Here is a 15,411-nt window from a genome sequence, read left to right on the forward strand (position 1 = left end):
GAGACTCTCGAATGACGTCAAGACGCGATGCCGTTCGCGGTTGGCTTTGTACTATCGGTCATAATTTTCATTTCGTCTCACATTTATTTTTCATAGATTTCCAACAAGCTTGGACACTGATGGCACAGTTTACGATGTATCGATAAATTTCGATTTGATCAGATTACGTGCACCAATGCGCAATAGTCATGAATCAAAGTATAATCTTCGATACGTTGCTTCGGTGTAAAACCGGCAGCCAAATTTCATGATACTTCCTCTCGATTCGATATGGCTTGCACTGAAAAGTCTTCGAACCCATATCCACGAGGTTGTGTAATCTCACGTAAGTGCCTTTTGATACTCCGTTCCATACCATTCCTCTCTATTACAAGTCATCGTAGTAATCGGTGACTTTTCCGAGTTTGAATCGTTCGAAAGATCAAGATCACAGCAAACTTGGACTCGGATTAACATGAGACTATAAAGCGAAATCATTCGCACCTAAGCCGTCCGCCGTTCGCAGTCAGATGGCAAAAGCACGCCAATTGCAACGCAGGTCGAGACCCAGGAACAAAGTTGCCGAGGATGTTCATCAGCGGTTATCTCACGATTGGCTGCAGGGTTTATCTATTAATTTATCAAATGGTCTAGATTGCGCGGGTGCACCGTGAGCACCGTTGGTAATTGGCATCGCAGCCTGGTCAGAGATAAGAGCGGATCGGTTTATGTCCTTCGAAAATGTGATCAGTGAAGTGCAGCGTGGCTGGACTCGGTCGGTCAGAATTGCGGTGGCAGGAGCCTCGAACCCCGGGTTACATAAACGGTCACGCGCGCGACTTCTGGTAGACCGCGGAATCGAGCGGATCATTTGATATTTCACAGCGAATTACCGGAAGCGTTTACGGTGGACCGCTCGCGGTATCGGACGTTTAAAATCTCTTCTTTTTCCCCCTGGACGACCCTCCGTTAACGGCCCGCGGGACTCGAAAGGCCTACAACCAGTCCTCCAAGGTCAACAATGCCTAATTAACTGATCGATTTGACTATAAATATCTGTCAAAGGATGTTGTGAATAGATACGGCGACTAGTTAAGACTCGAGGCTTATTACTTCCGTAACCAATAAAAAATGATTTTAATAACCAATTATCAGCTTCCTCACATCCCGCGGGGTCTATCGATGCTAGAAATAATGAACAAAGCGACGAATTCATGCATCTCGGCGCTTCCTATGAAACACGGATCTTTAATTAGTCGATATGTGGACCTAAGTCTAATTTGAACTCGAGACCTTACATAAAATCTACGCCGCATAATTCCGCTGTGAATGATAATTTATTCAAAAATATCGGACTGTTAACGGTATATACTTAAAATACAATGCGTTGCACGTTTTAATTTTATTCTCAACACTGGAGAGAATTTTAATGAACTCCAACTCAACATTCCCCAATGTTCAAACATTTCTTTCCAGATACCATAAATTTCCAGGGTACCTAAATATAGCAAAATAGCTTTTCCGGTCCGATGCGACATGTTTACGAATTAAAATTCAGACTGAATTATCCCAGATCGAGTTACAATGCAAAGTGTAAATATTGATTCGTGGTAAGCGGACTAAGCAATTGCGTACGATTGGCACCTTAAGGCATGAACGTATAATTTGCCTATACGTACAGTGAAAGACTATTCGCATCTCGCGAGTTTCCGTGATACGGGCACGCGAAGCATTTGCTTCCCGTCGAATAGGACAACACCATCGTGTGACATAACCGTGCATAATCCATCCATACCTCGGACGTTGAACGTAGGCAGCGGCGAGCGCGAGTCCATACTGGAACCTGTACGGGTCAAGCAGCCCACGATGCCATCCAGTGCAGGTGATGTTCATCGGCTACTTGACTCGTCGGAGGTTTCATACCTCGGATCGATCTTTATTACCGCCAATTGCCAATTTGCGACTTTCACCATTTATTTTAAAAGCGTTGCAGCATGAAAGGTACGTACCCACATCATCGAAGTGATTACGATCCCGCTGAGGTGATCAATGCAAGCCCTGCTCGACCTGATTTCTTTTTTCATTATTCTTTCCGGGCGTTCTGCGTACGCGCGAACGCTGCATTCGGACGACGTGATGAGCACGTGGTTACCACTCGATGAAAATCCAGATATGTGGGAGCCTTTCGCAGACCATTACGTAACTTCGAAGATATCGAGAACAAGCCGCAGCTTCAGGCAAACGGACGGACCGGCGGGAGAGGACTTTTGTACCCGGTCGGTATATCCGTACGTTACAAGAGAATCTTAAAGGTTAACCGAAGAAGATTCACCGGAGTATGCAGAGAGTTGCGTAATTGAAAATCAGACTTTCACTAGACCCGGCCTGGAATACCTTGCACGTAGCTTTGAGGCGATGGCTCACTGCTCGTTACATATTATCCACCCGAGGGTAACTGAACGTTTAATCATCGAGTCAGCCACCTGTAAAAGCTTCGTGATTAAGCTATCAGTTCTACGTTGTGATTTCATTGCTGCTGCTAATTATTTCTCAAAGGCTTGACTTTTCCCTTGATACTAGATTTCTAGACTGCCGAGTAATAACTCAAAGCAAAGATCTGAGAAAACAAGGACACACCAGAGATTAAAAATTCCGAATCTTCAAGATCCGGTCTTGTTGAGTCTGCAAATACGTTGAAACCGCTAAACGCCAAAGGACATGGTAAATTTGACAAGTGTCCGTTCGAGCTAAAACGCGTTAATAATGGATAAAAAGACTAGGTGGGCAATCGATCCATCGAAGATCTTTCCACGATGAACATTTATCCTAAAAAAAAGAGGATCCTAGTTTACGATGTAAGTTCTCGAATGAGTGTCTTATACGGCTGGAAATCAGGTTGACGAAACGCACGTGATAAAAAACGTGACGGAATTTAGAACTGACGGCCACGTAACTATAACGCCAACTATGCGGTGTGAACTGAACTGAGAGTAAATTAACGACAAAAAGTAAAGTAGGAATAAGAATCAGAATCTGGGCTACGACACGCAACTTCCATTTAGACTTTCAAATTCATCATATCGGGATCGAGCGTTCGTGTAGAAAATCACATCAAACGAGTTTGATATTAGTTATGAAGATATCAGACTCGTTAATCATTAACGCTTTTTTGCCAACCTCTTGTTATTTTCTAATTTGGTTATGGAATTCTTGTCTCGGTCGTTTATATCTGCCTGAGCATACACAGATTTTAGGCTTGTAAAGGTATTTTTGTAACTAAGCAACGCGTCCGAAACCAATCATTCGCAAACTGTATTTTAAGATCAATTCTCGTAGTACTAAGTTCGAGATATCCGTTCACGTGCAACTTTCTCTGAATAATCATTTTATAAATCGATTAACGATGTATTCTTCATGTTCTCAAGTAGGAACGAAATCACAAATCAGTACGGGAGATTTTATATTTTCACGAAAACTTGCGAGTTACCGATCTATGCTTGAGAAACAGTTTGAAAAACTCATTACGAAAGTGGGTAATCACAGAAAAAGAAGAGAAAAACAACGGTAAATTAGTTACTCGTAAAACTTTCATGCGCAACAAACACTTGTTGAGAAACACTATGGTGAATTTGTCGTTTAAGATGAAAGTTTAATGATTTCACAGGCTTAGTTAGGTATGAGTTTCTACAAAACGACGTTTACTCGTAAAGAAAACGATGTAATAAAAGCCACTTACTTCTTTCCAGCGATGCCACTCTCTGGGTAAAAACCGTCGAGACGGCGCATCGCAAATGATTATTTTCAAGAGCGATTCCTTCTCTAAAAATATTTGCGTATCCTTGAGCGACGATGTTTGCAGCCAGAAATCGGTTGTCGATCGAAAAAGTGGCGACTATAACAAATATCTCCCCATCAGCAACGACGCTGGGAAGATTGGCCCATGAATAAAGGGATTCTTCCCAATCATTTCTAGTCGAAGTGGTACACTAAAAATTTTTATAGCCAGTCAATTGCCCCTTTGTTATCCGTGCGGCATCAGCGAGATGTAGGCGTCGAAATCGTAAAAGGAAATGCACGTAACAGACACATATCGAGCCCGAGAAGTAGCCGTGGATCTCAATCTGCAGTTACGAACGTTTATTCGCCCCGTTTCTTGCCTGCAGCGGCATGGCATTACATTATAACAGCAGAGCTAAGAAGTGATCGTGCCTAGGGATTATCAAGAAATCAATCTATCGATCGACCGATCAATCAATCAATCCATTAACCGAACGTCGATAATATCGAAGACAAATAAATCCCGAGTGTGTTTACTCGGGTCCAATGTTATACTCGGAAAAATATTTACCTATGGATAATTTGTGTCAGGGATTCTCAGCGATGGACACGAAAGAATCTCGGCTGAACAAATAAACGAGACCGTAGAGTTTTGCTTGAATGGGTGTAACTAAGTGTTTTTTTCGCGCTTCGCAGCGTTGCGCGTTGCGGCGAGCGTATACCGGAAGTATTACCTAGGCAACGACATCTCTGTTGTGGCATTGCAACTCTCGAGGATGATTGCGGGTAGTTGTTCAAACATAGGTATAACGAATGCAAATGCGAAAGGAATGCGTAAAGCTTCTTGCATATACGAGGATCGTTAACAACCTTTGGCTGCTCGCACTTAATTCAGAGGTTGCGCTCCGTCTCACGTGACTAAATATTATGACCGCAATATAAATCAACGCTGCAGCGATCCCCACGCGCGTAACTCGGGGCCCGAGGGCTTCCGTTTCAGTAAAATACCCGTCCGCAAGAGAGGCAGCGGGCTCGAAAAATAACTGTTCATTAAAAATCAAATTTTTCTTTATACCGATTCAATTTAACGATGGGAATAAATTCAGCGATACTACAGAATTTAATATAGACTTTCACAAATAAAGGACACAAAGCCCAGTCGCCTCCTTCGGTTTAACGACAAACAAATATTACCGACTAAGTTAGAACCTCTTAATTGGATCCAGAATCCCGCGGTAAGATAAGCCTGACCCAATGAATTTTCAACGCGTGGCGAATTATTGAGATATCTCCTAGGTAATTCCAAGATGCCGAGCTTTCCTGGATATGAAATATTTCGACATAAAAACGTGGTTATAATTTAATAAGTTAACTACTGCTCATCGTCAGTGTGTTTGCTGGAACGGTATAACTGAGTTGTCCCGGAGTACGTATTTCCGTCGTCGTCCCAATCCCGCCTCGATCCTTCACACTGTGATCAGATACGAGATATATAGGATGCTTACGCACGGTCACTGTAATACACTTCACATTCTCTGGTCCGAAGGATTTCGATATCTTCATACATAGTTTCGGGCAAACAACGATCACGCGCGTGTGTGAGTGAATGCGTATATATATATATATATATATATGTGCGTCTGCCTTTCTGCCTCCTGAATTCCGTCGTATGTCGTAAAGAAAGAGCCGTATAGAGTCGGAGGATTTTCGAAGGTGTAGCTACGTGCATCTAGCTTCACACTGTATGCGCCTGGACAAGTGCAGGCATTTCAAGTGCCCACATACGAAACTTAAATATTGACGAGCCCGGGCCCGCTGATAAAGGCAAGGCCCTTGGCTCGTTTAATGGGTTTCAAAAGCGCCTCAAACCGACGGACAGTAAAGATTACCAAGTCTATGGAAACGCGTTTAGCGCACCACCGTCTACACCGACCTAGAACGACTCATTGTCTGCAGCTGCGTGTCTAGTTTTTGGGCTCCGTGAGAGGCTGAACAAGACGTGCAGTCAGGAAAGTTGGAGTTTCCAGTATCGAGGTTCTCAGAAATCAACTGCAATGACACTCGGAAGTCGACGAACAATTTTCTTCTACCGTCTTCTCGCGTTAATACGCAGAAATTTTCTATCTCCTTATACTATACGTAAGCACGCAACAATCATGTGTCAGGTACGAAATGCCAATATTATTCGCGAAAGTGTCGAATGGCGTACTCGACATTTACTTTCATTTCTGACATGGTTGGTACAGAGTGATTCCCGGCAACGCGCTTATTTAAAGCCTGCACCAAACAATAGTGTGAATAATTATACGTGATAACAGTTCCTGAATCCACTGGCAATGGACACTAAACATTTTTCGAATGGTTCTATTGTTATCCCGAAAGTCACTTCAACGATTTGCAGGATCTCCAGAAGCCATAACGGATCGGAACGTACATACGTCAATAATTATAATAACTGGTCGATTTCGTGTAGAAATTGTGCCACAAGTGGTCTATATAAACTTGATACTGATCGTCCACAGGAGTAGAATGGAACGAACAAGGTCCCATGGAAAAAGATATTCCAAGAAGGTTATGTCTCAGAATACGTAGAAATTTACGGTTAACGCAAGTGAGCAGATCAGAACCAGATGTTAATGTACAGTTTCCAGAACATGGGATTTCGGAAACGCACACGGTTCTTGCCAGGAAATAATCAAACGAACAGAGCAGATACCTGTTCCGTTCATTTGCTCTTGACAAATGAAAAGTGCAGCGGTTACGTTACACGCTGCCATAACTGCATAATGTACGGGGTGATTGGCGTTTGGTATGAACTAACCATGCGAAAAGAATAACGGCAGCATAAACGTTCGAGTATTCTGTTCCAGAACAAAAAGACGCCCATAAGTCCATTGTAAGTAATTTGCATACGACGCGGTTGAACATGCATACCGAATCTGGAAGACTTATAGCTACGAAGATTCGTCCGAAAGAAGTGCGTCCGTGTAGTGGCGATTTGTAAGTAGAGATATCTCGAAAAAACGGACACGATGAAACTAAATACGTGAATAAATAAAAACTAGCCATGAAGAAGAATCCAACGTCCACGGTGATCCTCGTCAAATAAGCGAGACGGACCCTCGCCTAGTAGACATATAAAAAATGATAACTCACCGGTAGCAGCAACAGGGACGAAGGTGAGTGCCTCGCCGCCGCTTGTCTCAGCCTGAAGAAGTGCAACAGGGGGTCTTCCGCGGCTTGGAGTTGGTCCAGCGTTCGGCGAGCCGTTCCATACCGTTCCAGGTACTCCCAGTACGCCTCCCAGAACGAGGGTGGAAAGAGATCACCTGCCAGGCGAATCACGGGGATCAAGATTGCATCGGGAACAAGTTCTCGCGCGACGGTGTCGTTGATTCAAGAAAACATTTAGAGGTCATATATGGATACCAGTGGCTTGGCGGAACACCCTCGCAACCAACCTCGCAACCAACCGTCCGATGGTTGTTACTTTCAAGTGTATTATAACATGTACGAGTGGAACGTTCGATTGTTTTCTTACAGGTTTATTGTGTTACGTGAATGGCGGAAGAACTTCGACCCTGAACTTGCCTATCCATCCAACGCATTTGCCGGACGGTGTATACGTTTTTTCTATGTTACGTAGCTGCGTGTATACTGGTACGCGACTAGCAACTTGTCATTTTCCTTTTTTCCTTACCTCAAAGTAGTTAACATTCTATAGTTTTTTCAAAACTCCGCATCAAGAACGAACATCTGGATTTTAATTGTGGCATGCTGAGCACGCGGACTTGTAGTTGCTAGCTCGTTCGCTATACGTTGTTACTCGTTGGAACCCGGACTTGTGAAACAACCCGGTGAAGAACGTACGACTGACTTGTCTCGATCATCACAAGAACCGAGATACTGTATACCGGGCAAGAGTATCAGCGTGCGGTTTCAAATTCCAACACTTGCGGTTTCCAAATTCTGCGAAAAATATCACGCTCGCTAAAATCAGAGACCACACTGGACGCGATCGTCATCCAATTCTCGAAGGGTGACTCCGGCTTGAAATCGATCTATTATGATCAGTTCTCACATTACCCACCAAAATTTCACTAAAATCTTTCGCGGATTAACGAGTAAAGACAGCAAAATATCGGACGGAATCCAAAACCCGTGTCAAGTGAAACGCGACTTAAGATATCGAGGTGCCGCGGGTAAAACCGAGACAGCAACAGCAACCCCCGGGACCCGAAGATAACTCAAACACAGTCGGTCTCTCTCAATCTCTTCAAGTCAGCCTCGATATACATATAAATCCGTCGGCGTCGTAGCAGCTTGGCCCCGCGTGACCTCACCACTCCTCGTAGGGGGAGAATTGGGCGCGGTCGTACACATTCGGTGTAAATTTTAATAAACGTAACGAGTATCCTGTCCCGGTACAAATCCGTTCGAGATAAGGACCCTGGGATAAGAGCCTCGAAGCTAGTTATAATTTAAAGCAGCGACAAGACGCGGAGAGAGGGAGAAGGACCAAACGACGGAGCACAACAGACCCCGTCTCCTTTCATACTCACCAGGCTTGAAGTTTTCGGCGTCCCAGCTTTCGAGGGTCCCCTGGAGCTGGAAGGAAATAAAAAAAACGACGCCTATTAAAACGATTTAAAATACAATGACCAAGATATAAAGAAGGGATACATGTATAATACATGAAGTACAGCGCGGATAGCAAGGCGAGTGCTTCCACTTATATTCTCATATTGCTTGTGGATAAGTGTGCGCTTATGAGAAGAGTTATACGTATACACTGGCGATCATCGAGGAGAGTTCGTTACGAGTTCCCTGCGGTCCGAGATGCTGGATGCGTAACGTACGGCAAAGAGCCGAAAGAATAAGCGTTACCGGTAGTGCTTCGGTAGCTCAAAGTTCTTGACCTAAGCTCGCTGGAATCCTTTTGTCTGTTACCATCTTGAGCTGGCTTCTCGGAACAGCCAATACCCGGGCCCGTTACCTCGGTCCCCGAAGACCTCGTCTCGCCCCGGCTCCGGCCCATAGTTCGTCCTTGGGGTCCAGTCCGGAGGCAGACGCGGCGTTTCGGCCATCGAGCGATTGCGTTGTCATTCCGACCGTTCGCTCCAAACCACAGGACTAAGTGCCCGAGCACATTTGGCTATTAACGAGCTGAAGATAGGTAACGCGGACTCCGTGGTAGCCGTGAGTAAGTAATGAGCTCAATAAACGGAGCGAGCGCGTTCCAATATCAACCCTTGATTCCCTGTTGTGCGGACAATAGGAACGCGTTAATCAAAACGTTGAGACTGATTATCCAAAGTTACTATCGCTCGATTCATCTTCTTTAAGCTTGACGTATTCCCGAATCTTACGCTCCGCTGTTACTTTCGTTTTTCCTTTTACTTACGTTCTCCTTTTGAAATTGGAAGAATGGTAACTAATCTAAGATTCTTGTTATAGCTTTTCAAAACTGATCATGAATTCGCGCATCTTTTCATTGGTACCGGATTAGGAAATGGTGGAGCTCATTCTTGCGAACTGAAACACCTGCAACCCCTGGATAAAACATTGCAGGCAATGCAAACAAAGTCGACTAGTCGTTCACAGTGTTGATATCACAATCCGAGCGTGCCATTGTATCACCGTAGTTTTGTTTCTCTGTCATTAGGCTCGCGGTATGTGATGTGGCAATAAAGATAATTCTCATTACTAATGTTATTATCAAACAGCGAAGATCGGCGTGCTCGGAGACGCAGACGTGTGTACACGCCTAAGCCGTTAATCGTAGATCAGCTATGAACACAGACGTATCTAGCATTATACGGAGGGGTTATATTCTTAGATCGAAAGTTAATTTGTTCCGATACCGTTCGCGTTTAATGGGCGCCACACCTACGCGCACGGTGCGCCATGCGCCACCCGTATAACTCTAGAAATCTTATCGGCGTGTTCCAGTTTAAACTGCCTAACCTTACGGTCACTAACCTCGTACATGTATAATACAAAAACTGTTCCGCTACAACGTTAATCATAAATTTTCTTTCATAAGTCAAGACCACCGTACTCTGAGTCACGTTTCATTCCTTGCCAATACGCATACTTCGGAAGTGATATAATTCTCGGGTCAAGTCGGTCCTTCTACTATCGCCAACTGTTACAGCCGCGTATGATTTACGATACGAGCGATCGGGTCAAGGGTCAGCTGCGATGATTAACTCTGTAATCAACACTATCGCGGATATCCAAACAAAAACGATGGGAAGATGAATTGTTGTCTGGATTGTAACCGACCATTCATGCTGCATCGAATTCTCGTTCATCCTCTACTTCACTGCCGAGTGAAAACCCGAAGTTCAGTGATCCACGGTGCACGAGTTAACGCGTAAAAGAGGCATCGCTGTTCGTCACGACGCAGAGACGTGGAACCTCGTCGCGTAATTCAAGCCGTCAAGCAATTACCAAAAAATAAAACTTCGCCGTACAGTCACGAGGAGATGGTAATGCAGTTGCGGAGTTGTGTCGAGATCGTGTATAATCCAGGTACCTTGGCGGCGTGGACTCGAGTGGCTCGATGCAACGCGTAGAAGGAATCCGAGGCTGTAAGTGCGGCTACTACGGTGACTCGAGATTCACCTGGGCGCGTTCTATTGTCACTGTTCCCACCTCGCGTCGGTACTTCGTGGCTTATTGTTACACGGGTGTATCTATGTAAATACGCACCGCGCGTGTCCCTGCCATGCATTTATGCATTGTATTATGCCCCTGCAGCGTGGCGTTCCTCTCCGTGCGGGAGACAAGCGGGGCAGGTACGAATTACGTTACGTAAATCCGTCCGCGTACGCAGTTATTATGGTACATGTACGACGGCCGTGTGCCATGATTTATACACACGTACTCCCATGTTCCACATATCGCGTGTTGACAGGACGCGTGCGCGCGGCGCTGCGGCGATTGAAGGGACTCAACTGCAGCACCGGAATTACACGTCGATTCCGCCCGGTTCCCGCAACGCGTGATAAGTGGATTTTCTTTCAGATTTCTATCTCACCAAGTAGCGGGGATACGGTGGATATAAGCCTCGTTTCAATTCTGTTGAACGAACGTTTTCTACGGATTATACCAACGCAACGGCCCGGCTGGCACGCAACTCGACGGTGATTTTCGAGCCGCGGTTATATTATACTTATACGTAGACGCGTGAATGGAGGAGGCTGCATAAAGCCCCGCGCGGTGAAACCGTATAAACCAAAAATTATTGAATTATCATAATACCTGTGACCGATGTTACGAAAGTACCTTGTTGCATGCCTCCAAATCCTCGGATATATAACAAATAAATAAAGTAGCGACGCAGCCGGTTTAATAACCACACCGATACGCCATCAGACACCGAACTAACCGCCTCGCTTATAACCAGTCTTATTGTCTGTCACTAAGCTCGCGTCCAGGCACCTTCGTACATCCAATAAACGCACGTGTGCCCAATCCTCCTTACTTTACTACCGACTCGGTCTCACCGTGCGAGTCAACCATCCATCGGACCGGTCGAAGGCGTATCTTTTAGTCCCTTCTTGCCCTCGAAGATCCCCGAAATGCGGAGAAGCAATAAAACCACCAATACCTGCCGGGTTCCAGGTGTTCGACATTATTCGAGAGCGGCGTTATGGCCGCTCGTCTTTTCGTCTTCGGTGTCACCCTGCCACCCGGTCCTCTCTTCTACCCTCCCCCGTATTTTTATTTTCTTTATTGCATACCCGCCCCGCATATCTATCGTGTGGATAGTCATTCGTGCGCTGCACCAAGGTACGCTTACGTGTACGTATAAAGTGCGCATCGTTACCCCCGAGAAAACAACGATATTAAAATAGAAGGCGGATCCCACGCATCACGGTCGTATACCTCGGGTCCATTTGTCATTGGGATAACGCGACTGACACGATGAGCCTTCGATCGAATAGTCCTTTGAGATTTAGGACGTCGCCCATTCCTGCGGGGCCCTCGTGTCGAGCCGGGAATGATCCTCGTGTAGAGGCGTTGCCGGTAAGAGAATTTTCTGGCATCGGAGGACGGGGGTGAAAAGGTTGTTTGCATTGCCTTTACAGCTCCGTACCTCATCGATTTGTCCCGGGTCGATGACTCTCCTAATCTCCCTGGTATTCGTGTTACATACCCAGCATCGATAAGGCGATATAGATATGATAAATGTGTTTTTTATTTGAATTACGATTAAGCGTAGTTCGATACTGGGAGTTGGATATTCGGGGAGAAAGTCGTCTAATAAAAAGCGTAATATTAAGGTCTTCGAATTCGGGACTTACGATATCCTAAAACGCCGATCGACGTATATTTCCCCGGTATTTCGTTTTGCTCACGATGGAAAAGAATGTTTTCATCCCACTGCGAGTCGGGTCGGTTTGAATGACAACCGATGTGGTATCGTGGGCTCTTTACGGAAACGATCGTTAGGCAATGATTCAAAGTGCAGGAGGATCGTAACATCGATCGGTCAGATTACGGCGATGCGAGTTTTCAGTTTATGGTTTAAACCGACGTTAATTGAACTGACGTCAACATCGAACAGTTATGTGTCAAACACCTCTGATCCGAGAGTCAGAGGCGGTCACCGGTTTCCAATCGCAAGCCTAAAACTGAAGAAAGGATCGCGGGGAAATCGCTGCTTTTATAAATCAAGATCTGAATTCTGCTGTCGATCCCGTTATACGCAAAACCATCTGCAAATAGCAAAGAAAAGAGAAAGAAAACGGAAAAAGAAAAACAGTAGCGCTCGTGTCTCACACGCGAACCGAGCTTTTTCATTCTATTCTCCGCCAGTTCCGCGATCGGTGATTTAATCGGATTTGAATCGGTCCCCGGCAATTACGCGGCCTATTAACGCACCGATGCGATTCACGAGAATCGTGAGATTATTTCACGTTTTTATTCCCCACTCGCTATAAACATTTATCAATTTCTTTCCACCTTTCGGCAAGATTTCGAAGCGGTTAAGACTGACCGCGCTGCTGAACCGGAGAAAGTAGAATAATTCTGCAGTAATCGCAAAAAGCTCGTTGACTGCAGGTGTCCAAGTACCGCTGCTCGGGTTGCCACATAAGCATAAACCCGTGTCTTCTCCTGCAAGCAACTCGGCCTTCCTGCCATGCATCCGTTGTCTATTAAGTTTTCCCCGAGTCTTGTTGCGCTCTCCGTTCAGCGCATCGCTAGCCGGATATGCACCTACCTGCTCAACGCTCTTCCCTGACTGCACGCGCATACAACATGGACCAGCTAACGGCGCTCTGTGCGACTCGAGAACAAATAGCTACCGGAGAGAAGTGAAAACTTGACCGTAAGCAGAATGCCCGGATGACTGGAACCGCGATGAGCACGTTAGAGCTGTGCGATAATGGGTTACATTTGTCCCGATAAAGATCATTCATATAACTATTGCGCAACGCTCGTACGTAAATTATCGCTTAAGGATTTGACGCTGCTTTTCAACTTCCTGAATAGGCGTAGCAAATAGCTAATAACCGTGCGCTGTTCGGAGTTTGAGAAAATATTGGGTCAAATGACATTTAAAGACAAGGCTAAAATCACGAAACTTTCCAATTCTATCTTCGAGAGATTGTAATAATATCACAGCGTAAAAAATAAGCCCCGCGGCGGCGTTTCCACCGTGTTAAAAGTGAGCAAATTGCGTCGAACGTTACACGACGGTCATTTGCGGGAGTCTCGCTTTCTCCACGGGAGGATACAGAGAGACGAGCGGTAGTTTGCGAGGAACTTCTTTGTCGGGATCCCGATACGATATGAGTTAACCGGAATTAATTCGGGCCGATCAAAGAGGGAAGGGACGGTGCATCAGACAAAGGTTAGCCGCGGGCGTTAATAGCCGCGTGTACTTTTTACAAACTTTCTCACCGCTGTGCAGCGAGAGGTCGGTGAATCCCGCAGAGTATTATAAAATTATGCAGCGGATATAGCGCGCGTACGTATCCACAAGGCGTCATCGTTCGTCCCGTTCTCGTGTCAATTAGAAAACTACGGACACTTGTAATAAGCGCGATTACGGTCAACTTTTCAGAGGCCCGGCATGACCGCTGTGTTTTTGAATTATCTATCCTATTCGAAGATTTAGTAGTTTTAGTGAAAGAGCCATTAAGCCAGCTCGCCCGGACCTTGGGAGGGACCCACAATATCCGACTCCATTACCGGACCGATTCCTCCGGTGGTCCAGCGCGTAAAGTCTCGGCTCGAGCTGTAGCGTCAGTAATATTCATCAGCTCGTTGCAGCCCCCGGGGACAACCGAGTGAACCCAACCCAGTTTCGAATAATTAAAATTCACGCGTCTACGGACCAGAAACTGAGGAACGAGTGGGGATGGATTCGAAGGTGAATATGCATATTAGGATGGTGCACCAAAAAAAAATGTTTTTTTTCAGTGTTGCTTCCTCCTAAAACTGCTGTTTAGATCATAGATCCAACACAAATCCCCTGCAAATTTGAGCTCGATCGGATCGGATTTTTACATCGAAATGACACGTAAAAAAATGCTCAACTTAACTCACCGTCAATTTCGTGTGAAAATATAGACGCAAATGAAAAATATCAAGCGACCTTTTTTGTAAACAACAATATTTAGTACAAAAAAATTCTTCAGATATTTTGTTCAATTTTATATTATGAGAATTATTGTAACTTGAAACTGAAAAAATGGGAAAACCATAAATAATCGTATTAAATTCAGAGAAAACAAGTGGTTTTATTATTTTTCATTTTCGTCTACATTTTCACGCGAAATCGACGGTGAGTTGAGGTAAACATTTTCTTACGTGTTATTTCGATGTAAAAACGAAAACTCGAAAGCGGGACCTCTAAGTCTTATCCGTTCGAGCTCAAATTTGCAGGTGATTTCTTATTCATCATAAACAACAGCTTCATGAGGAAGCAGCACTGAAAAATAGATATTTTCTGGGAGAACCACCCTAGGACATACATCTCTGAGTAAAAATTCACATTAGATTAAAATTCAATCGCGTTTAACCGCGCTCGTGGGCCATTCTGAATTACTGTAAGACCCCGCGAGGTTCGAATATTTTGTAAGAATGACGTCAGCGGTTCAGGTACCTCGTACCTACTTAAGGCCGCATCCTCGTTCCCACATTCGTATAAGAGGTCTGGGCAATGAATAAAAGTAATCTGAACGTTAACACTTTCGTTGGCGACGATGTTGCCACTCCACTCGGTGTTGGTGTTAGGCTTATAAGGTACAGGCGTGCACACCGGCGCAGGTTATACGGGTATATAATACATTCATGGGTATTAAAATTTTATTCCAAGGAGTGTCGTAGTGTGAGGGATGAGCCGCGCGCGAGGATCGCGTCCTCGGGTTGACAAATTGCTGTATAGAAACGATGCGGCGATCGCGGTGGTGATTCCTGCGTCTAATATTCCTACCAGCTGCTCAGGGTATGAGACACATTACACCGAATCCGTCGTTGGAATTTCTTTGTCGGTTGCGTGAGGTCAGAGAAAGGAAAAAAATAAGGACGTTATTAGATCTCCCGTGGACCTTGACTCGTCTCGGCTACCCAGAAGGGGTTGATGTCGCTATTACACCTATGTAATACTCATCCCTATTATGTGATTATACCGGG

At 45.1% G+C, this 15,411-nt stretch overlaps 1 protein-coding gene across 4 annotated transcripts in view; it reads right to left on the reverse strand.

The window, feature by feature from the left end:
• LOC124187707 overlaps window positions 1-15,411 on the reverse strand; it is a 106,883-nt gene that overhangs the window by 52,307 nt on the left and 39,165 nt on the right. For all 4 annotated transcript variants that reach the window (XM_046579763.1, XM_046579764.1, XM_046579762.1 and 1 more), the window contains exons 4-5: window positions 8,319-8,364; window positions 6,913-7,085 (exon numbers count right to left, since the gene is read on the reverse strand). In XM_046579763.1, coding sequence (XP_046435719.1) covers window positions 6,913-7,085; window positions 8,319-8,364 — 219 coding nt within the window. The remainder of the gene's footprint in view (window positions 1-6,912; window positions 7,086-8,318; window positions 8,365-15,411) is intronic.

Source organism: Neodiprion fabricii, chromosome 1 (assembly GCF_021155785.1).
Source record: "Neodiprion fabricii isolate iyNeoFabr1 chromosome 1, iyNeoFabr1.1, whole genome shotgun sequence".
In the NCBI taxonomy this organism is placed as follows: domain Eukaryota; kingdom Metazoa; phylum Arthropoda; class Insecta; order Hymenoptera; family Diprionidae; genus Neodiprion; species Neodiprion fabricii.